Raw genomic sequence first — 25432 nt, 5'->3', positions numbered from 1 at the left:
TAATTTGAGACATTAATCAGCTGGGATGAAATTAAATGAAATGAAATGAGATGATATGGGATGAAATACAATCTTAGTAAAATGGTGGTCATTTACTAAGATTTTTTCAGTGGACTTTTTGGAGGATCCCGGGAAGTTACGTCCAGCGGCTTTATTTCATTTTCCCACATTTGTGCACTTTCACAGATATTAAACAGTTAATAAACCACCATTATTACACATTTAAACCTGAAGAAACACTAAATAGACAAAGTAAAACAAATCACACAACTTCACTCCTCGCGTTCCCGCCAAAAAGTCCGCGTATGCCCAAGATATTTTTTTCAAGTAGATCACAAAAAATTTATAAAGTGACAGCTGCACGATTCTATGATTAATTTGTTTTCCGTTTTCGTCGCCTTTGAACTTTGAAGTGTGAAATAGGATTGAAACTTTTTGAAGTAAAGTTTCTACCCTATCTCTAAGTTTATCTCTTTAACTAATATCTTTAATGTGCTAATTTTTTTTTATAAAGACTTCGATTCAGTGCTGTTGTTTAGATTGTTAGTCTGTGGCAAAGCTTGAGAGCAATTGTTAAAGACTCACCACATATATGAGTGTCCTTTTGGTAAAGCAAATTATACAATATAGGGAGTATCAAACTATCAACATTTGAGCAATTTATTTTTGTACGAGATTAAGATTAATGCTTGTCCTACCTATTTTTGTACCTATTTTTTTGTACTTTAGCTGGGACTTATTTGTGCCCGCATCAAATTTGTGCACACGATAGTAAACCGGTTGGTAAAACTAAAGTCGGTGATGGATTTATTTGCTCAATAGTATTGAAAAAATCAGAAAAAAATACTATCAAGTTTCTCATAAGCTGTTGAATTTGATTTGAAAATTCATAAATACTACGTTGTGGATTATTTGTATATTGCAAATATATGACTGAAATGTCTTTTTTTTTTTTTAATACGATATTATTAAAAATAATTTGAAGCATTATTAAATGTGTGTGTTTGGTCTTTTACATTGAATTCTCATTTAAAGAGATAGCTGTAAATAAAATTATGAAAAACTTTAAGTCGCAGAAGTGTTGAAAATAACATCCTTTTTAGCTTTATATGAAGCTGTAAATATAGATCATGTTACTGTAAATGTGAAATAAAAAAAATTAAATAAAAAAAAATCATAAGCACAACAGAGCGCACCCCCCTAGCGGTAAACATAATGAACTAATTTGTCAAAATAGGTTATTAACCAACTAAACATAAAATGTCGTTTTGGCAATTCACGTCAGTCGGACCTCTTTTTCTTTCGCACGCTTTATACGTAAGTCAATACTCGTCCATTGACTCTTGACTAGGCTACGTCATTTATTACCTCACTATTCCGCGAGGCTACGTACCTACGTCGTAACGTCGCTTACCTACGTTTATGTTTTCTGCAAGGAAAAACCAAATTTTTTCGCATTAAGTGATTTGCATTCAAGAAAATGTTTTATATTGGTGCTCTGCGTGCGAACCAGTATAGGTGAAAATTGCGCGGCGGCACGGAGCAAACAAACGTGCGGGCCTCACGGGCAGCAGTTTGTTATCAAACAGCTAGTGGCGAGGCGCGAGGGCCATGGCGATGGCGGCGCCCGGGATCATCGTGAAGGAAGGATGGCTGCAGAAACGTGGTGAACACATCCGGAATTGGCGAGATCGGTACTTCATATTGTTCGACACGGGGGACCTGGTGGGCTTCAAGACCCAGCCGGAGCGGAACAACTACAGGGACCCTCTCAACAAGTTCACCGTACGCGACTGCCAGATCATGGCTGTGGACAAACCTCGCCCCTACACTTTTACCATACGTGGCCTGCAGTGGACCACTGTTATTGAAAGGAACTTCTCAGTTGACAACGAAAAAGAAAGGTAAGCACATGTTTAAAATTATAAACTGAATCGTATAATTGGAAATATATTATCCTTAAATTTAATAAATGCAAGAACAAAACGTAAATACATTATCCTGAAACATTGTTATGTTTTGACATTGCTCCTGTTGCTGATGTGGACTTAATAGTTTAAAAATACAATAAATATTTATTCCACATGTGCTATTTTTTTAGCGAAATGTGACAACAAAAAAATTACCTCAGAACTGATCTTAAATTTTTAAACATAGAACAAATACAAAAAGTTAAATGTAAATTACAAATGTCACAAACCAGTAAAAAATACAGAGGATTGTGCATTTACAAAGAACTACTTACTCGATTCTCAGTGTTGTTTACTAACTACTCATTATTTGTGTAGGTCAAGGTTGTATGAAGGTTGCACCTTTCTATAATTGTAATCATCTACTAGGGCTTGATTACCCCTCAAAATGTTTCGGAAGACAAGCAAACAAAATCAACCAGTCAAGGTTATGAGATTACTCATGAGCGGGCTAATAATTCCAAATTTGAAATTAGATTACTGTGAATAGCCTGTTAAAGTAAAATATAAATTCATAATTACCACTGTTAAACAATAGCCATTGAAAAGTTTAGAATTACACTGGTGGTAGGACCTCTTGAGAGTCCACGCGGGTAGGTACCACCACCCTACCTATTTCTGCCATGAAGCAGTAATGCGTTTCGGCTTGAAGGGTAGGGCAGCCGTTGTAACTATACTTGAGACCTTAGAACTTATATCTCAAGGTGGGTGGCGCATTTACATTGTAGATGTCTATGAGCTACAGTAACCACTTAACACCAGGTGGGCTGTGAGCTCGTCCACCCAACTAAGCAATAAAAAAAAATATATATATATGTATATATATATATGAATTGGCAAGGAAATTAGTTGTAATAAAGGGATTTTTGTATCAACATTTCAATACATGTACATTGAGAGATTTGACAAGTACATAATAAAATATATGACCTCCCTATTAATATTTATCACTAATGTTTGTGTATAATTAATTGCATTTAAAATATTAGTTGTAGTCATGAAAGCTATTAAAATCTGAAATAGCAATTCGAGCAAAACTTGAAATTTAAGTTACTAAAACAAATCTTACTGTAAACTTATGACTTTTTCTGAACGTTTTGCTGCAGAAATAGGCACCTACATAAAAAAATGCCCTAAAACTAGCATAGTATTGGTTTGACAGGAAATAGGCAGTTTGATAGGAATATAATTGAATACACTATTGTGGAATGAAAAACGGAAATAGTAGGATTATTTGTAGGCCAGAATTGAAGACCTGCATCTGCAGACAAATATTCAGACGTGCTATTATCATTAACATTCTCTGATATAAATAAATGACCAATTAATTGCATTCATTAAAGAGTAAACCACCAGCAAATTAGGAAGTAATTTATATTCTATAAATAAACAAAGAAAATAGCATTCCAAATAATTGATTATGGAAGATGCTATTTTGTGAAGACAAAAAAGTATGCTTTAAATTGATTATTTATTCAGGAGAATTATCATAATATGTTCTCAATTTATTTAAATTTCTTAAGGAACACATTATAAAAATGAAAATAAAAGTAAAGTAAGAGTAAAAGGCTACAATTTAGTTCTAAATATAGTGTCTTGAAAAACATCCGGAAATCTTTTATTGCTTATAATGTGTTTGTTTATGATTTCATACCTTTGAATGTCATTGTTACAATGATGGTAACATAATTACATTGTTTTTGTGAATTTAGAATAGGAATCAACAAGTCAAATATTATGATTCATTTTAGAATGTTTTTGTATTATACACCTACCTATATGTTACAGTTATGTTTGAGTCTGAAATGAACAAAGGATGAATATCCCGAAAGTATTTTATTTGAATAAATTATATACATAAAATCTGATTCATATCTCCTATACCTTTTAAAGGTTGCGACTAATACAGATTAGCATATAGCCTATCTTATGGTGAGGTATCATCACTATCACAGAATAAACTAATCCCCCTCCTTTAATAACTTTCTCCTGGATTGTCAGCTTTTCAGAGAGGCCAAGTCTCTGCACAGTAATGGAGAATATGAGCGAGGTGATGAGCTGCTTCTTGGTATTCCTCGAAATATTTCTGTCCGTCCATACACAGTCCATTCGGGACATAGCTCTCTTTGCCATACCCATCCAATCATTCCAAGAAAATCTCCTATAAAATTATACAGTACGGGTGGTCCAAATTTATACTGTTGCTGTGTAAAATGGTGCTGTTAATAGAATTTTATGATATCATTGATGGGATAAATTTATTGGGAAATTTATTTGATAAAAATAAAAGGTAGAAGACTTCAAATATATGTGATTCAGAGACTACAGCTGCAGAAGACCAACCAAGAGCCTTTTGATTGATTAACAGTTACTGGAACCATCTCCATCAAAATGATTATTATAAGCACTAAATCCCTACTAAATTAAATAATTCATAAAATAAAATAATTTAAGGGAAGAAATAACTTGATTGTGTTAAAAATACCAACTAAATATATAAAAAAATAAACTATATAAATTATCTAATATATTATAATATAAATTCAATGCTTGTAAAGGCCCTGCAGATGGGGAATTTTATACTACACACAAAAATGTTTATTTCTTTTCTTATCTTTGCAATACCTTCACTATCATTGAAGTTATATTTAAACACTAAAGTACCTTGTTTTTTACTTTTTAATTGGTAATTTAAATGCAGTTAACTTCATTTATTTCTCAGTTTTTAGTTATTTGTGTTGTAATAATTAAAGTTGTATGAAGTTCTAATTTTAATTACAGAGGAAATGAAATATTATTATTTAATTTTTTGGAGGCATTATATTAATAAAATATGATTAATAATATAATTCTATGTTGATATCCATGAAAAGACTTAAGGTGGTCAAACAATTGTACCTACATACAGACTCTAAAATTTTATCCTCCTTTGGAAGTTAACTAAAAAAGAAACATGATTTATTCAGAAGACTATTATTATGAGTTACCAATCATATGTAGGCGTCCATAGGTTTATGGAACTGATAGACGCAGGAATAAGTTTGTTTATAAGTAGAAAACAATGCAAATAGAGCATATATCGTCTTCTCTTACTAATTTACTAATGACTAATTTTACAGGAGAGTGCTTTAAAAGTTTAACATTTAATGTTTTTAATAATAATCATCTTTGCAACATTAATTTTTTATTTTTTACCAGTTACACTATCTGTCTTTTAAAGTAAGATAAAGTTATGTATTAATTTTGTTAATAGTAGTCAAAACATAGGTAAACTAAAAAAACAAAAATTAATACTACGCTCTTTTGACAGTATTTATACGAAAAATACTGGTAATACCAAGTGATTCCGTATATTAACTCAATTTCGTATATTTTTGGAAATTTTACACTTTTAATGCGAAAAGACAATATACTGATTAATGTTAACTTTATTATCTCCAGAGAAGAATGGGTGAAGGCCATCCGAGAAGTTGCCTCGCAACTGAGCACCGGAGGGCCCAGTTCAGCATCGATGTCCGATGCTGACGATCGCGACATGGCACAGCTCGGCACCAGCTTCCGTGACCCCCGCCGCATCGTGAGTACACCATTCGAATCCAGAATTACATGCAGAACTTGTTCAACATTAGAATAAATGGAGTGCAATTGGTGAGATGTCTAGTGTACTCATCGATACATATATTCGAATATTAGTATTTGTTTACGAAATACTTCCACAAGTTCCGGTTAGAAGGATCAAATAGCCGTTAAATTGCAAGTATAAAGTTGACCTGATGGTTCCGGTAACCCAATCAGTATCAGATGGCCCGTGACCTATTTTATGTACTCAAAAATGTTATCGAAAATACCTGGCATCTTCTGCTCTCTGCTCAACATATAATAATAAGTTGATCATAACCATTGTAAGATGACTTTTTTGAAGTTCTAATTCCAATATAAGTTTTTTAGTTTCCCGACTTCTTTCTGTAAACTTATTGATGGCATTTAATTTTTATGACTAGAATCTGACAAATAGCGGTGCTCTACTGGTTTGTGTAGTTTTTAATCCCTGAGTTACGTGTTATGACTCTTGTCTTTTTATTTTTTCCCGCCGGGGGCCGAACCCCCTACTCGGTCCCCAGACTTAGGGGGCACTCGGGTAAGTGGGATAGATGGTCCGTAGATGTTGGGAGAGGACCAAGGGATGGAATTTAGGGCCTTAAACGAACAGCTATGCCCCTGTAGGTCCCCTTTTTTCGTATACATTTCCTATGCCCTTTTGTAGGTCGAGATATATACTATACATATAAACCTACTTATCTCAAGTGTTTCCTTATTTCATACACACATAGCACGGAGTAAATTGACCCTGAAATACGAACCGATGGATTCGTCACAATTTATATATGTAGGTTTTGTGTTTATTATTTGACGGCTGAACCCCAAAAAGTCGGAATTCGTGACCTTTAAAGATTAGTACGATTCCAAGCAGAAACGGGTCGTATACATAAGAACATAACAAAATCGCGGTAGGTATGCATTCGTGTATTTTTGTTAGAAGGAAAATGCACGGCATGCGTCACGTCTCGGATTCTCGGAATCGTGCGTCGTACATGTAAAAAGGACTCTATTGCGGGCTCCGAGGGCACTGCACTCGCGTACTTTGAGCCCGGGGAGTCCTTTGAACTTGTTTTCACCATGGTTGTTTACATCGCTCAACGTACATACAACTAATGTGTTCAAGGACAATTTCATACGTGCGTTATTTAAGTGGGTACGTGTTTATTTTGAATGTATTTGCTTACTACATTCACTGTGTCAGCGTATCAGCAAATAAACGTAAATAAAACAAACATTTTGTTGTTGTTTGTCAATCATTGTGAGACCGCACGGGTAGGTACAACCACCCTGCCTATTTCTGCCGTGAAGCAGTAATGCGTTTCGGTTTGAAGGGTGGGGCAGCCGTTGTAACTACACTGAGACCTTAGAACTTATATCTCAAGGTGGGTGGCGCCTTTATGTTGTAGATGTCTACGGGTCCAGTAACCATCTAACACCAGGTGAACTGTGAGCTCGTCCACCCATCTAAGGTTTATTAAAAATACTTGTACAGCTTAATCTTATACCTTTTAGAGTCGAGCATAATAGTATTTATTGTATACCAATATAAAATCAAAACAAGTGCGAAACATTAAGACAAATAGTACAATAGACGGTCTTACCGCTAAGAGCGATGTCCTCCAGACAACTATCACTGGTGTACAAGAATCATCTAAGGAAAGATATTAACCGTTTATCTTTTATACATAAAATAAAGTTTTTTTCATTAATTTAGTATATCCTTTATTTATTTAAATTCATCCTCATAAAGTGAAGGCGGAACTCGTAACATTAGCTGCTAGGTAATAATAAGCCACCGTTTTATTAAGATTACTAGATTGAATTTAATGCTTCTTTGTAATTTCAAATGTTGGCAATTCGTCGGTTACAGTTTGCTCTGGTTTCTGGGTAGTGCAAAATATTCGGGTATTGGTAATATGAAAACGTCAAGTGATTCATTCAGCGTGAAGTCGGATTGCTAAGCAGACATTTTCTGGAATGTTCTTGAACTGGTTCTCTGAAATTGTTTTTTCGTGTTCACCATGCCGACGCGTCTGTCTATTGAACGTTCGATCATTTGGATCGGTGGTTAGTGATCTTATCGTATTACGCATACAGGGTTCGATTCCACATCGGTGTTGGTATCTTTATTAAAGACTAGCTGTACCCGTCCGCTTCGCTGGGCATTTAAAATTAACGTTATTATTTCTCACCCACACAAAGATTCTCATCATTAATTCCCCCGCAACTGGTGTAGGGAGTCCAACACTCATAAATATTAGCCTATCCATTAAGTACATGGATATTATGTTTCAGTCAATCGGATGCATGGTTCAGTAGTTATAACGGAACATCCGTAAAAACCACTGTAGATTTATATATTAGTATTTAGCTTGTAGTTCTTGGTGTACTTCTTGTTTCTTATGTGTATAAGACATCACCACCCTGCCTGTTTCTGCTGTGAAGCAGTAATGCGTTTCGGTTTGAAGGGGCCGTTGTACTGTAAAAAAAACAAGAGGCTTGAAAGAACTGATCTTAAGCTGGCTGACAGCATTTACGTTGTCGATGTCTATGGGCTACTTTCTACTGAGTAACCACTTAACTCCGGAAAGTGAACCTGTTCATCCGTCTAAGCAGTAGACAAATACCTATCAGTCAATATAGTGTGATAAAAAAAAGCGAACACACTTATAAAAAAACACACACACACACACACACAAACTGTAGACATTGTACAAAATGTCGCAGACGAATAACACAAATAAACATTATGTTAATCAGTCAAGTTCATTGAAATGCCAATCTCTAAATAGAAGAAAAAAATCGCTGTCCGCCTGTATCTTTCCCCGCTTAACTCTTATAAATCACGCCATCGAGTTTTTTTTATGGCATACTAATTAGAAAGTGCAATAAAAGGGAAAGGTTTCTGTGTATCATTTAAAAATATTTGTAAAAAATTAGTAAACTATGAGGGTGATGTCAAGAAAACTGTGTATGCTTATATGGCTAACGCGGAACTAATGTTAAGAGAGAGCGGAAATCACGCGAGAGAAGTCGCGGGCGGAAACCTAGTGTTCGTTATAATTAACCAAAACATATGTAGGTACACAATAGGTACACGTGTTTGTTTGTGTGATGCTGTGCTTGGTAACAAATGGGTTTTAGTGTTAACTTATATGGTGATTATAATATATGCGGCGATGTTAAGTATACGTATGCTGTGTTATGTTTTATATATGCATATATGTTTTTTCCCTTGGAATTACTGGTAGTTTATTTATTTATTTATTGCTTAGGTGGGTGGACGAGCTCACAGCCCAACTGGTGTTAAGTAGTAACCGGAGCCCATAGACATCTACAACGTAAATGGGCCTCCCACCTTGAGGTATAAGTTCTAAGGTCTCAAGTATAGTTACAACGGCTGCCCCATCGTTCAAACCGAAACGCATTACTGCTTCACGGCAGAAATAGGCGGGGTGGTGGTACCTACCCGCGCGGACTCACAAGTGGTCCTACCACCAGTAAAGTAAAGTAAGTGGAGAACGCCTTAGGCATTAAGTCCGTCCCTGTACTATTATTATTTATTTGTGCATTAAGTTAAAAATAAGTGATAAAAGTAAAGTGTTTATTTCATCGTCCAAAAAAATACGTGCAAAGAAACATATCACGCTTACGTGTACAAAAACAAACATGTCATACATCATTCCGGGAATATATTTTATCGCTCGGTTACAATATTTAATAATAATCTTGCGAAAACAGATTAATTTCGTAAAATTTTAGTAATGCGCTTACGTAGAATGTTATTCAATCGAATATTTCTAATCGTACTTAGAAAAATGATTGTAGATTTAAGATTTGTAAGGTGCTCAGAACGAACGAATAAATCATTTTAAACGAAGTAGACTCTGATGACGTTTTCAAGGTCAGCAGCATTCGCCATGATATCTCCAGAGTCTCTAACCACTAGATAGAAAACAAAATCATCAGCAAAAATCTTGCGACCTTGGAGTGGGGTAGGAAAAGAGAGGGAGAATTTAAATCACTGAAATTCAATTGTCTTGTTTCCAGTGACAGTTGAGTCAACCTTCAACCACAAATGTACTCACGGCATTTTCATAAATAAGGAGAGATAATATCCGAGAGGTTATTAAAAAAATCCCCGTTAAACAAGTGGTTATATTTGTTTTAATATAATTCGTCATATGAGTCGACTATTATCAAAGCCGGCAATGTGACTTTTGGACAATTATTGGTAAATCAGAAAAACGAATTATTGACTTTGTATTCCATTGGCAGTCACAAAACTCTTCTGAACGACGTCTTAGATAAATAACAGGTTAAGTATTAACCTTTATTAATGCAGGTTTTGAAGCGTATTCTTTGAAGGAGACGATTATATTCAAATCAATCTGTATTGACATATCAATAATTTTTTTTTTGTCCAAATGCACAGATTGCCACCTTTGATAATAGACGACTCATATAAGGTTCTGTAGCAAAGAATTAAAAAAAAAACGGAACCTCAGTAATTTCGCCACGTTAGACGCGATTATTTTATTAGTAGATTATTAGCAATATTCATCATGTACAAATGAAATTTGGAATGTGGTGCAATTAATAATTATCAATTCAATCGTTACACAATAGTGATTGAATTTCACAAAAACATAAATAGGGATGCCACTACATAGTTTATAAAAGTATGTGTAGGGACACACGCATACTTTCTCATAACAGTTCAGCTATATTGTGTGGGAAACCTCATAAAGAGATCGTAATTCAGTTTGATTTGAAAGGGAAATATTGAGTAGTTATTTACTTCTGCAATTTGTTTTGTTGGACGTAATTGACAATAAAATTTGATAAAATCAAGTAGGTATTCAGTTTTGGTCTGTAACCGCGAACGTTTATCCTGAATACGGAACCCATCTCGTGTTTTTGACACGCGCTTACCTCTCGTATTTAATTTTTTAACACTTCGTTTGCAATGTTTCTGAATTCGTCTATTGATATTAGAAAATATTCCGTGAAAACGGAGTCGCGGTTTCAACGTAGTGTGTAAGTTTAGATCGATCGATGCTTCACAATGACGAATTCGTACGTTGGCTGTTGAGCCACTTAGCGATGACTCAGATTGTTTGTATCGTTTCGTCGGCGGCTCTTACGAAATCGGACATTCCATATTTTGTCGACTATAATGGTTTTGTCTGTATTCTGACGGGCTGAGTGACGAGCGATAAGCGTTTTTGATATTGACAATGGATTTTAAGAGAAAAAGAACTTAGACTTGTTGTCTACTTAAAGGTTGTATATTTGAGTTTGTCACGGAAATGTTAGTAAAGTTAGTAAAAGTAACCGCAGAATCGGAATTCACCTTCTACTCTCTTGTAGTAACTGCATTACATCTTGTAGTAATCATAATAAAAAAAAACTCATTGGGACGTAGAATTTATATTGTAATGTAATTTTTTTATAAACTTCAAACTGAAATGCAATATAATAACTGTGCACTGGAAATAATCACTTAGGGATTGTTAGTACTTTTCGGAGATAATTAAGTAAAATGAAAAATAAAAATGAAAATGAAAGATTTAAAATTTTATTGTTCATAATAACATAATTTCCGACCGAAAACTATTCCATTTTTCGTATTCGCTGGAAATCAACGTTAAATCAATGACAGTACTATTTTATTTGTTTTTCGCAAGTCATAGAAGTAATTAAAACCGCATCTGCAATTTATAGGCAGCGGCTTGGCTCTGCCCCTGTTATTGCTGAAGTCCATGGGCGATGGTAACCACTCACCATCAGGTGGGCCGTATGCTTGTCTGCTTACAAGGGCAGTAAAAATATATATATCAGAGAGATTATATTTTGAAATTTAAATACATACCATGTGAATTGCATTCTATAATGCACAACTAATTTGTGAAGTCGCTCTCGCTTATGATTTAAGCGTAAAATTCACTAAAACAAACATAATCAATCAGTTATGTTACGCAAATACATAAATAAACCAATGTACATATTTAGATCGCACAAATGTTAGTTTTTGTATTATTGGCTATATTATTATTTATATTAAAAAATCGTATTAAACTTTAAATTTTGAAATTAAAGCTTAGCTCTCAAGTCATACTTTAAATTATCTTAAAACAATAAATTAATATTATTTTTAAAAGTTGATTAACTTTTTAAATGTTTTCAGTAACGCGTTGAATGTTATCCTAAAATTGAACTCAATTGACAGAATGCTTGAGAGCGACAAAGGCTGATGTTCATTTAATAAAACTCTGACGTAATTATTCTGATTTCATACACAGCTAACATGATTATACTGTGTGCATCATTAATTAGACCAAGAGCACTTCAAAATTTGTGTCCAATAAAGTATTCTTGGCTCTAAGTAGGCAGTGACACACACACACACAAAAACATACACACGTTCTACCCAATCGTTCTACCAGTTTCGATTGCCCGATCATTTATTTACCAATTAAACTAATTGAAGTGTGTTAACCGTCAATCAATTTGGACGTCGTGTCCACAACATATTAATAAAATGTTTGAAACTTTCGCCAAAATATACCCTCGTAATTATGTTATCTTGATTAAAAACACTTAGATTCTGAATGTGTTTCGAGTTCGTATATACTAGATATTCTAAATGGGCTGTCCCTAAAGTATTCTAATAGATTTACTGAATTAAAAAACAAAATCGGGGCTTTGAAATACGGTGTTATTCCAAAAAATAACTAATAATCACCGACCTAGGGCTTATAATGCAAAAATAATGATATAGATAGACATTGAATAACTTATATTTAATTAAATTAAGAGAGTAAAGCATATATGTATACATATGGACCGATTTTTTCCCTCCTACCTATGCTGATAGCCTTGAGAGGTTATTTCAGCTTCGCCCTAACATGTAGGTGAGCTTACGGGGCTAAACTCTGAGTGGTGCTAACACTGACCCTAGCAAGGGCAGTGCTTCGCAGAATCTACCACTGGATCGGAAACGCGACCCACTGAGAAGATCCGGCGAGAAACTCAGTGGGCTGTGTCTGTGGGTTAATTCGCTCGTCGAGGAGCCCTTCGTCGTAAGCGACGGGTTCGACGAGGACGGTGACCGGAAATGGACCGATGATATTCAGAAGTTGAATGTCAAATATCATAAGCGAAGATAGATAAACTCCGCCCGGAATTGATCCCGGGTCATACGAAGACGATAATGATCCAAGAGAGTAAAAAATACATTTTTCATTTTTTTCTTTCAGACCTTAGAAAAATTCGAATTCGTGAAGGTGCTAGGCAAGGGTACGTTTGGGAAGGTGGTTCTGAGCCGTGAGAAGGGAACGGGAAAGCTGTACGCTATGAAGATATTGAAGAAACACCTCATTATACAGAAGGATGAGGTCGCGCACACCATCACCGAGAACCGAGTGCTCAAGAAGACCAAGCATCCATTTTTGACGGTAATAATCATTTACACGAACTGTTCGATGAATAAACAACACCCTGTATATGAAAACACATACAGGGTGTAAAGAAAGTATTAAATTTCAAAGAAGTATACCACTAATTGTAGACTAAAACGTGTTCTTTTTTTTCATCTTAATATATATAAATCTCGTGTCACAATGTTTGTCCTCAATGGACTCCTAAACCACTTAACCGATTATAATAAAATTCGCACACCATGTGCAGTTCGATCCAACTTGAGAGATAGGATGGTTTTTATTTCGATGAATGGTCGCAATATTTATTAATTAACAATAAAATGATTTCTTATGTTGATTTTTGTTATTAATTGTAAGTTTCATAAGTCTAAAACAGATGGCGCCTTAAATCAGTTTTTACAGACAATTGTTATACTGTGACTTTAATATCTCATAGATGGCGCTGTGCTAAAAATACCAACGTTTCACATAAGCTACAATTTAATGGCATAAGCACCACGTGTTTCTGAGGCTAAAGTATAAGTGAAATTTATTTCGTAGTAAACGCAATACAGTGAAATCCAATTGTTCTTACGTTGTCAATTTTTGGTATTAGCATAGGCGGCCGCGAGTTATTTAGAAACAAAAACCTAAGCCACAGCCACAGCAACGTGTGGCCGGGTCCGCTAGTTATTATATAAATAGACAAAGACATCTTTAGACTTCACTCACTATTGGATAATCGATTTTCTTTTCGTAGCTAGTTTAGTAACTCGACTCGATATAAGGCTTATCTAATTATTAGTTAATTAAAAATGGTTTATTTTTAAAATGTACGCAACGCCGAATCCTAACTTATGAGATTACAATCGAAGGGAATCATCGATGTTCAAATCTGCAACGAATTCATTTCAATCCCAAAACAGCGGTCTGAGAAAATGACAGTTCATAATTCGAATTGTGGTTTTTGAGAGAGTGTTGGGACACTAAATATATTATTATATCGTCTTCTCGCATTAAAACTGTATAATCTCAAAACGTACTAATTTTACAGGAGTGTTTTAAAGGTTTAACATGTGATATTTTTAATATTAATCATCTTTGTAACAAATTTTTTTACCAGTTACATTATATTCTATCTTTTAAAGTAAGATAAAATTATTTATTAATTTTGTTAATAGTAGTCAAAACATAGCTAAACTAAAAAAAAAGAAACTAAATCTAAACTACGCTCTCTTGAGACAGTATTAATGAGAAAAGTACTGGTGATACCAAATAATTCCGCATATTAACTGAATTTGGAATATTTTTGGAAATTGTACACTTTTAATGCGAAAAGACGATATGGTTCCGTAGCTGTCTACTAATCGCAATTTCTTGCGTTGCATCCATTTAAATAAGGTTCATTTTCGTTTAACAGGCTCTCCGCTATTCCTTCCAAACGGCAGACCGTGTCTGCTTCGTAATGGAATACGCTAATGGCGGTGAATTGTTCTTTCATTTGTCCCGCGAGCGTTCGTTCACCGAGGACCGCACCAGGTTCTACGGAGCTGAGATAGTATCTGCTCTCGGGTACCTCCACTCCGAGGGCATTATATATCGGGATCTGAAACTCGAGAATTTGCTGCTAGACAAAGACGGACACATCAAGATTGCCGACTTCGGATTGTGCAAGGTATGTGCGGCTTTTCAGCCGAGGGAAACAGGTGACGTCATTTTAGCGATTATCTGTGGAACCGGCTTCTCAGCTGACTCGGCCTAGGTGGGAGGGGCATTAGTGACGTCATTTTAGCGATTATCTGTGGAAACGACTTCTCAGCTGACTGGGCCTAGCGGGGAGCGAAACAAGTGACTTCATTTTAGCGATTATTTGTGGAACCGGCTTCTCAGCTGACTCGGCCTAGGTAGGAGGGACATTAGTGACGTCATTTTAACGATTATCTGTGGAAACGGCTTCTCAGCTGACTCGGCCTAGGTGGGAGGGACATTAGTGACGTCATTTTAACGATTATCTGTGGAAACCGCTTCTCAGCTGACTCGGCCTAGGCGGAAGGGAAACAAGTGACGTCATTTTAGCGATTATCTGTGGAACTGGCTTCTCAGCTGACTCGGCCTAGGCGGAAGGGACACTAGTGACGTCATTATAGCGATTATCTGTGGAGACCGATACAGTACGTGTGAAAAATCTGGACCGCACTAACGACAATGTTATGTCATCTTGTTTTAGTAACAGCACTGAATTAATAGATCGACTGATGAGGCTTACTAATGGGAAACGGCAATAAACCTTCCCGAAAGCCTGTAAAATTCCATATATTTTATTGGATATATGGCCGAGCTCATGACTCGCCTGGCGTCAACTGATGATAAGAGTCCATAGACATCACGTGACACGACAATTGTGTCATCCTTAAAATTGGAATGCATCACGGTATAAATAGGCGGCGTATTCAGACCCACACAAATTTTATGTGTTCGATTTTTTTTATTAATTTATATATTTGTAAACACACCCCACGCTCTTCGATTAGCAGCTATGTGCTTAGAATTACTTCTCGTCCCAGCCAAACGTGTATACCGACCACCAATTGTGGGTTATGCCGATATTGTGTGTTTGAATTGAATGGCTTAAAGTCACATGGTAGGTGGCGTTGCAATCGGTTTTCAAGTGTTTTTTATTGAAGTGAAACTTCGTTAGAAACGTGATTTTAAACTCGATGAAACGAAAAAATAAGTCCATAGAGACACAAACACATAAATGTATAGGATTCAGCGAGAGAATGAGATATAACACATTAGACGTTCTCGGTCTCCTCTTCGTAGCATCCCCACTATCGTCTACTAAACATTGTCCATATGTATGCTCCTGTGTAGTGGGATAGTCAGTATATCTATATCTGTACCTTATATATAAGTTTCACTTCTACCGTGTGTGGCTTGCACACACACACACACACACACACACTTTTTTTTATAAACCAAACACGCACTTGAGACTATAACCCCTTTTTTTTTTTTAAATTTCAGGACACTGTAATTTTTGCATGCGGCCCGCTACTGTATTTGTTCGACTGAATTTTAACTTTTTGTCCAGGTGAATATAACGTATGGACGCACGACCAAGACGTTCTGTGGCACCCCCGAGTACCTCGCCCCTGAGGTCATAGAGGACTCCGATTATGGTCCCGCCGTAGATTGGTTAGTTGCTAACTAATTTATTTTTATCGCTTAGATGGGTGGACGAGCTCACAGCCCACCTGGTGTTAAGTGGTTAGCGGAGCCCATAGACATCTACAACGTAAATTCGCCACCCACCTTGAGATATTAGTTCTAAGGTCTCAGTAAAGTTACAACGCCTAGCCCGCCCTTCAAACCGAAACGCATTACTGCTTCACGGCAGAAATAAGCAGGGCGGTGGTACCTACCCACGCGGACTCACAAGAGGTCCTACCACTAGTAATTACACAAATTATAATTTTGCTGGTTTGATTTTTATTACACGATGTTATTCCTTCACCGTGGAAGTCAATTGTGGAGATTTCTGAAGTACCTTTTTCATTATACAAATTGGTACCCTCCTGCGGGATTCGAACACCGGTGCGTCGATACGAATGCACCGGACGTGCGCGCGTCCCCCTGCGTCCTCCCGCCGGAGTTCGAGGAGGATACAATTTTATTGTCTCCATTAACATGTCTAATGAACGCGATTTTAAAAATATAATCTCATTGAAAAGCATTCAATGTAAGCGACACATACAAAATTAAAAGTAGGTTTTTTTTTGGCATAAATTGACAAAATTTAATCAATTTGTCCAACCAACCAAATTGATAAAATTTAATCAATTTGTCTATAAAAAATGAAGACATGTATGATTTATTATTATTTTTATTATCTGTGTTTAGTTAGTTATACTTAGTTAATAATTAAACGCCTTCACTTTAACAACATATAAGTTTAGGGGCATCCGCTACAAGATGACTTATAATAGTCAACCAATTACATCAATACTAAGGACAGTTAACTTTAACTAATCTTAGTTAACTAAATAGTAATGTTGCGTCGATATAATATATATAATGTTGAATTCTCAGGTGGGGTACCGGTGTAGTGATGTACGAGATGGCGTGCGGCCGGCTGCCCTTCTACAACCGGGACCACGACGTGCTGTTCGGGCTCATCATCAACGAGGAGGTCTGTCCCCCTTACGGTGCACACGGCGGGGGGCGAGCGTGGGGATAGTGGGGGCAGGGGGACCGCACGCGAGCCTCGGCGCGGGAGATTACTCGCGCCGAGTGCGGGTAGTCCTAAATACAATGTATTAAAGACTTAACGAATATCTTCAATATACCCGCAGTCTCGTCGCTGGTCCTCCCACACCACTAAAATTCACGTCTTGTTGTATTTATGCCATACCCGATCATGTGAACTGAATAGTAAACAGTCGACGTCGCCCTAAGCACGTCATTACGGATTCTCCCGATCCATTAACGGTGCTATTTGGTACCTCAAGCACAGGTCACTGTTCTCGCCGAACCCGTCGCTTGCGACGAAGGGCTCGCCGAGTAAATTAACCCATAGATACAGCCCCGAGTTTCTCGTAGGATCTTCTCAGTGGGTCGCGTTTTCGATGCGGTGGTAGATTCAGTGTTAGCAACCCTCCGGCTTAAGCTCCGTAAGCTCACCTACATGTCAAAGTGAAGCTGAAATAGCCTTTCAAGGCTATCAGCATAGGTAGGGAAATAAGAAAAAAAGTATTTCTCTCTTTTCATAAATATAATATATTATATTATAATGAATAATTGTTTTGTTTTTCTTATCGTTTATTTGGCGAATGCGCTTCCCGTGTAATGTACTCACCGGAGCCCATATATTACGTGAGCGCTGGCACCTGCCAAGAGACGTTAGGTTGAAATCTCAATAGTCTTGTATAATGGTATGCGTGATGGCTTTGCGGCAGAAATTGGCAAGTTGGTGGTTTAAAAAATAGGATTTTATAATACGCCCCTGACCACCAATGAACGCTGCTGGCGGGTTGTCCCCCCCCCCCAAGTTTTAGAGCTGAGGCAGACAGTGACCCACCGTGCGTCGCAGGTCCGGTTCCCCCGCAGCGTGTCGGCCGCGTGTCGCTCGCTGCTGGACGGGCTGCTGACCAAGGACCCTCGCGCGCGGCTGGGCGCCGGGCCGGACGACGCGCACGAGATCATGAACCACCCCTTCTTCGCGTCGATCAACTGGAACGACCTCGTCGCCAAGAAGGTAGACTTAATGTGGATACACCCCGCAATTACTTTTTATTTATTTATTGCTTAGATGGGTGGACGAGCTTACAGCCCACCTGGTGTTAAGTGGTCACTGGAGCGCATAGACATCCACAACGTATATGCGCCACCCACTTTGGGATATAAGTTCTAAGGTCTCAGTATAGTTACAACGGCTACAAACCGAATATATATATAGTATAGTTACAACCCTTCAAATCGAAACGCATTACTGCTTTATGGCAGAAATAGGCGGGGCGGTGGTACCTATCCGCGCGGACTCACAAGAAGTCCTACCAGCAGTAAGGACTTCGTAACCTAAGACTACAGTTAGATCAATTATAGTTGAAGCAATTCAAAAATATCGGTTTGTACTCACGTTTTTATTATGACGATAATGTGTCGGAAGATTATTTATAGTAGCTTTTAGTGTACAGTATTACTGGTCGTAATAGTCTGCGCGGGTAGGTACGACCATCCCGCCTATTTCTGCCGTGAAGCAGTAATGCGTTTCGGTTGAAGGGTGGGGCAGCTGTTGTAGCTATACTGAGACCTTAAAACTTATATCTCAAGGTGGGTGGCGCATTTACGTTGTAGATATCTATGGGCTCCAGTAACCACTTAACACCAGGTGGGCTGTGAGCTCGTCCACCCATCTAAGCCATAAAAAAAAGTAATAAAATGTCGAGATATAACAATTTGTGTCTGTTTGTCAGATCCCGCCCCCGTTCAAGCCTCAAGTGGAATCCGACATCGACACCCGGTACTTCGACTCTGAGTTCACCGGGGAGAGCGTCGAGCTCACGCCGCCCGAGAATGAGAACAGCCTCGCCTTTATACAGGAGGAGAGCTTCCCGCAGTTCTCCTATCAGGTCAGTACCCGGACACTCCGGACCTGCGACCCACTTGGGACTTTTTTTTTAAGGGATTTTTTGACCTGGTAACTCTTTTGAATTTAGATATCTTTGGGACTGAGAAAAGGATAAGTTTTAGAACTCACTACGTAATTCGTTGCACTATTCAATTTTCGCACTGGCGAGAGTTATATGTGCTGATTGATCAATAAATCACAATTTTATTGTTTTTGCACTGGCACCATGTTTTAGTTTTTTTTTATACACTCTTCGCGCCGTTTATACACGCGTAGTTTTTATTATAGTTTCAACAGATGGCGTGGATAGGGTATTGAGGAAGGAATAAGGAAAAGGAAGTCCCAACAGTAACTAAGACCTTTAGGTCAAGTCTTATTTTAATTTTAATGAAAACTTTTTTTTAAATGGAAAATGATATTATGAAATGATATGAGATGATATAGTATGAAATATAATCTCAGTAAAATGGTAGTCATTTATTGAGACTTTTTGGAGGATTCCAAGAAGTTACGTTCAACAGCTTTGTTTGATTTTCCCACATTTGTGCCTTTTCACAGATACCAAACAATTAATAAATCACCGTTATTAAGCGTTTAAACTTGAAGAAACACTAAATAGACAAAATAAAATGAATCACACAATCACCAATATTTAAAGATAATAGAATTTATTGAATCAAAACTATTGAACTGCATTAAGCATATTCTCCACTGCCGATAGTGGTTCAGTTAATTTTTTAGTAAAGTTTTTAACATAAATATTACAGTATCTTGAAATGCACACCAGCTTGCTTCTACCGTCAAAACACAAACGCATTTATACCCTTTTATTTATTGTTAGTCTGTGGTCCAATCGAGAATAGATTAATATTGTTTGTCCATAGTATTATTTGTCTATAGTGTAAAATTAAAAATTGGTGAAATTTGTGATTATGAAACCTTAATAGTGTTCAACTTATAGTTTCCAATTAATTATGGTCGAACTTCGGCCACTCGGCGACAACTAGCTATATTTAATACTAGCTGTACCCGTCCGCTTCGCTGGGCATTTAAAATTAACATTATTATTTCTCACCCCCACAAAGATTCTCATCATTAACGCGCCCGCAACTGATGTAGGGAGTCCAATACTCATATAAATATTAGCCTATCCATTAAGTACCTGTATTTTCTACATGGATGCCAAGTTTCAAGTCAATCGGATGCACGGTTCAGTAGTTATAACGGAACATCCGTAAAAACCACTGTAGATTTATATATTAGTATAGATAGAATATACATGAACTATAAATGTATTTGTTGGTCTACATTCAGTGAACATAGTATAATATATTATGTTGTTCGTGATTTCAGGATATATGTTCATCAGCGCATTCAGCCCTCTCCCACATGTCGCATCACTCCGCGCTGACCGACAAACGGCACTAGCCCCCTCCACACACACACACACACACCGAGCCGACGTCACACGTAATATCGACAGAATTTACAGTGCCGTAATAATATCGATAAAGTAAATCTTAACTATCGATAAATATATCGACTTTTTGACGTATGCCATATTCGCTTAGAACGGAGTTTGGAAGTCACATTTTATGGAATATTGACAACTAAAATCACCATTACGATTAAAAACAACAAAACTGTGAAAATCAAGTAATATGTGAAAGGAAAGCTTACTACTATCTGAAAACGCAGCAAATAATCGAGAAGTATATTAATTACATTAAAAATCGATTTATTCAACTGTCGTAAAATCTTTTAAGCCATATTGACGATAGCAAGTTATCGATAATATTACGGTTACGCATCGTGAGCCTTCATAATGACGATTACGAGAATGATGTTAATTCGAGGAAAAAGAAATCGATAGACATTTGGTTTTTGTAAGTTACCATACCGTCGTCATTAATGTACATTGTAACTATTCGAAATAGTATATTGACCATAATTACGTATTGAAATTACAATCAAATTATTATTTTTATATGTAACATGTTCACTGAACATAAATAAATACATACACAAATACATATAATATAGACGAATCATTAATTCTGTTCTAAAATGAATGGCATTACTGTTTCAGTTGATTCAGTTGATTTGTTCCTCTCATCCGCTTAACATCATTCTCCAGCACCAGAACTAGAGCACTAAAAATGTAAAAACCCTAAAATAAAAATCATCTCGTTTATTTTACTGATCACAGGAATGTATCGAAGATTATGAAGCAACATGAATTTATCTGTACACCCAAATGTAATAATCTGATACTATAGTCAGTTGAACCTTCTCTCTATAAGATCGCTTTGTAAACGTTTAGAAAAAATAACAACTTTAGTAATTCGTATTAATTTAAAACAATAATATCGTTATACTAACACGCATGTGTCATTTGGAATACTTAGGAGTCGACGTTATCGAAGGAACAGTTTTGTGTAATGTAACATAATAAAATGCACCGTATTCTCAATAGCAGAACGCTCATTTTGTTCCGTACCTATAAAAAAAATATTATTTGATTTTTGTTTATCACATCATTAAACAAACGGAAAACACGTAGCACCTTTAATTTCGAACATCCAAAAGAAATAATGATAAATTAATATTGGCTCGAATTTCATACTTCCTTTAATACGAAATCGGTTACAAAGTATGCGATAAGGCGGTGAATCATCGTGTGCCCAAATCATTAGCGGCGTGTTCCCAAACTGTACTATTATGAATTAAAAAAGCTTAATCATGTATCCTCAATAAAAAAAATCAAATAAAAACAGACAGACAGAACAAGTTAAATTTTATATTGTTATAATTAATTACCAAGAACGAAACGCGCTATTATAGAGTGATAATAATAAACTCAATTTGGAAATATGATTATTTATATTTCGATTTTGGGTGAAGATTGAAACGAAATTGTTTTTGAGAAAACTTCTGCTATTGTGAAGTTCTATAGAAACCGTATCGAGGGGTGAAATGATATTTGGTTTAAGCCACATTTTTGCAACTTTACAGGAGAGCCAGCTAAAATTTAAAGTTTGGAAAAAATGTCATTACAGAAAAAAACTTTTTGAGATATATGAATGGAGTAAACTTAATTGAAGTTCAATTAAAAACATCGAACTTTTGATGGTAATACCAAATAAAACGCACCTTTAATTACAAAGATAATTGTCGCGTGTTAAGCGAAATGCGTTAAACCAAATAGTCTTTCAATTCTCGTTATATTACAATACAATCGACCGTCAATGTGCGATCTGATACAGATTACGAATGTGCACGAGTATTTATCAATTAGCTAAAATAAAAACAGCGTTATTTGATGCCCATAACTATGCTATTTTAAAATACAAATAAACTAAACTTGCACTAGGCAAGTCTTCGAGAATATTGAAATTAAAATAATCGAAAAGCTTTCAGTCGATTGAAGTCCATCGAAAATGAGGATTGTAATTAAAATTATTTCTCCATATCTTGAAAAAGTTTAAATGAAATTACAATTACCCTTGTTGCTAAGAACGTTTTTGACCCAAAAAAAAAAAAAATGTTACATAAAAAAAAACTAATCATTGAAGCAATTGTATTCTTAAGACGTTAATCACATTTTGTACATAATTTGTAAGCATTTTATTAAAGTTCGATATAGCGGTATATAATAGAAATAATGTATAAGATCGTATCGAGCGATCCTTACACATATTGTAATTCAAATATATATGTATATATATATTATATAATATGTATTTTAGAAAGTGCGATGATATCATTTAACGATAAACAAATACTGTATAATATTTAATTGCTGATCACTGCAAAAAAAATACATAATGTTTCAAGGAATTCACGAAATAAATCCATAAATGCATGCAATTATTTATTGTTAATAAATATATATTAATATTATCGTAAATGTTTATGGATAGTAAAATGTGTAGGTTTAGGGGAAAATGAAAACGGATTATGTTAATAGGCTTAGAAACAATAGGGAGAAGTAGTTTAAGGAATAAAAAGAACTCGCCAATAAGACGAACTAAGTAAAGGATTTCTTTTTGGCTCATTTTTGGTCCACTTGAAGATATCAGGGAAAAGTTATAAAATTATTATACTTACATCTATGCCTAATACACTTGCGATTGTTCAAGTTAAACCAGGTGTTGCCAGAAAATAAATAAAAAAATTAATATAAAATCGAGTAGAAAAATAGGCAGTGTCATACGATATAATTTACTAGGGAAGATAAGCATTGAGAAAAGTACTAGCGGCGAATGAACACTGATATTTCAGAAATCATTTCTTCGATTAAATGTAACGTGAGGGTAACTCCTCAGTCGTACCACGAGTCGATCAACGGAACCGTAGCTGACGTAAGTTGAATGAGGGAACGTTTTGTAGAACAGGTAACATTGGTCGATTTTATTGTGTTGCCAGAGTATACGTAATTTATTTACATTTTTTTTTTAAACTAATCCTTTGACTTGCATTATAGTCCTTTGGCCGAATTTTTGTTTACTACTTTAGTTTAAGAAAAGAGAGTGAAAGACCGGATTGAACGAAGTTCTAGTAACATGGTTGGAATTGAGTAAGAATTTGACTTTGAAGAATTCAAGAAGTCACGTATAGCGATTTTTTGTTTTATTTTCCCACACACACATTGCGCATTTAAACCGGATAAAAGTTATTAAATTAACCAAAACAGAAACGGTAAGACTTCTTCGGTCGCCTCATGGCCAAAAAGTCCAATAATTGATTCCTTAAAGTTGTCATCGCACATCGCCGTGTAAGAAGTAGTTTTTTTTTGTTTTTTTTTTAATAGTCTTATTTAAGGTATGTAATCATTACGCATCAATAATAATCGCCGCGTCGAATACGAACGATTTGTTGGTTTGTAAACAAACAAAAAAAGAAATGATAAACATGGTGTTTTTTAACGAGGCGTGGATGGTATTTTTTTTTACATATTTATAAATGTACTTTTATTATTTTAAATACGTCGTTTGGTAAGTTGTTTTTCCTCATATCTGCGAACGTTCCACTAAAACACTGCACCGTGAACGTGTACAGAAAATCGAATTAACGAATAATAAATGAAAATGTATCGCTGGAATAATAATTTGCACATTGTAACATAAGAAACTTGCAATGAACACTGAAGTCGAATAGACAAAAACATTTGCAAACCTAAGTCTCATTTAAAAGAGTTTCAGCCACTGTGTCCTATTGGCCCACTGTTTGCAACATTGACGATTTTTTTTTCTTTGAATTGACAACACTGATTGTCCACTCTATACCGCGAATGTTCGTTTAAAAATCCTTCAGATAACTGTAATAAAAATTTCGATTGAATAATCGACCTTAGGCTGATTGGTTTAAATCTCGTAATCGAAGCTCGTTTCGTTGACAATGTGCGTATAATTTTGAATATTAGTGGTTTTATCTACAAGTTTTTGTTCATTCGTTCTAGAACGTTCGCAGCTATGAGTTTCGAACGACGTTTTGTCTTTTAATAATAGACTGGGTTAGTGTCGAAGTGTGACCAGCTTATCGCGGTTTTCAGTTACTAAAATGTAAGCTTTAGGGTGTCTTTATTTTATTTTAATTTTTTTTTATTTGCAACGGCGGAATAAATCCTACTTTTTTAATCGTCGAAATTTTAATCAGGATTATTACATAATATGTATTCGAATTTTTTATTGATTGCGCGTGATACTTTATGAAATTTAAGTTTTATTAAAAAGTTGGTCGAATTTGAAACAAATATGATCAATGTTTTAAATCATCTTTATTCGTGAGTTATTCCGCCTGTTTTTAAAGAACAGTTTAATATAAACGGTTTTGTCTTAACAATGAAAAAAAATATTGGTTTGAAAATGGTCTTACAGATAGTAAGAAACAGCAATATGATAAGAATCATAATCTGTAATATTGAATTAATATTTCCAATAATTTTTATTTCATTTCATTTTTATATCATTTTCTACTCAAAGGCCGTTAACTTCGCTTGGACAAAGCGTTCATAATGATTGAATTACTCGTTATGATTCTATATTGAAGCGTTATTTTGTATAATTTCAAATTAAATTGTCATAAAAAGTCAGGCTCGGGAGTAGCGACCCATACAGCCTGAGTTCTCTTCATTTTAATAATGATTGCTGTATAATACAAAAATGATTATTGCTAAATGGATTTTGGATGGACAGATTCGATTCGTTTTCGTATTTAAGTGGTTAGTCGCAAGAGTTCATCTAGTGTATTCGCTCCTTTATATTATGTATTTCTTTTTGTATATATTAAAGTTAGGATTAAAATGA

At 35.6% G+C, this 25432-nt stretch overlaps 1 protein-coding gene across 1 annotated transcript; it reads left to right on the top strand.

Moving 5' to 3' along the window:
• Positions 1-611: 611 nt before the first annotated feature.
• Akt (AKT serine/threonine protein kinase) lies at positions 612-25432 on the top strand. The gene is made up of 9 exons (XM_028186804.2): positions 612-1904; positions 5412-5547; positions 12833-13030; positions 14415-14669; positions 16089-16192; positions 17087-17186; positions 18087-18251; positions 18970-19125; positions 20478-25432. Exons 1-9 carry the CDS (start codon positions 1612-1614, stop codon positions 20550-20552), a joined length of 1482 nt encoding a protein of 493 aa, XP_028042605.1. The 5' UTR covers positions 612-1611; the 3' UTR covers positions 20553-25432.

The sequence above is a fragment of the Bombyx mandarina genome, chromosome 18 (assembly GCF_030267445.1).
Source record: "Bombyx mandarina strain Sakado chromosome 18, ASM3026744v2".
In the NCBI taxonomy this organism is placed as follows: Eukaryota; Metazoa; Arthropoda; class Insecta; order Lepidoptera; family Bombycidae; genus Bombyx; species Bombyx mandarina.
Note: the sequence above shows the minus strand (reverse complement) of the source record. Positions and strands in the feature narration are given on the sequence as shown.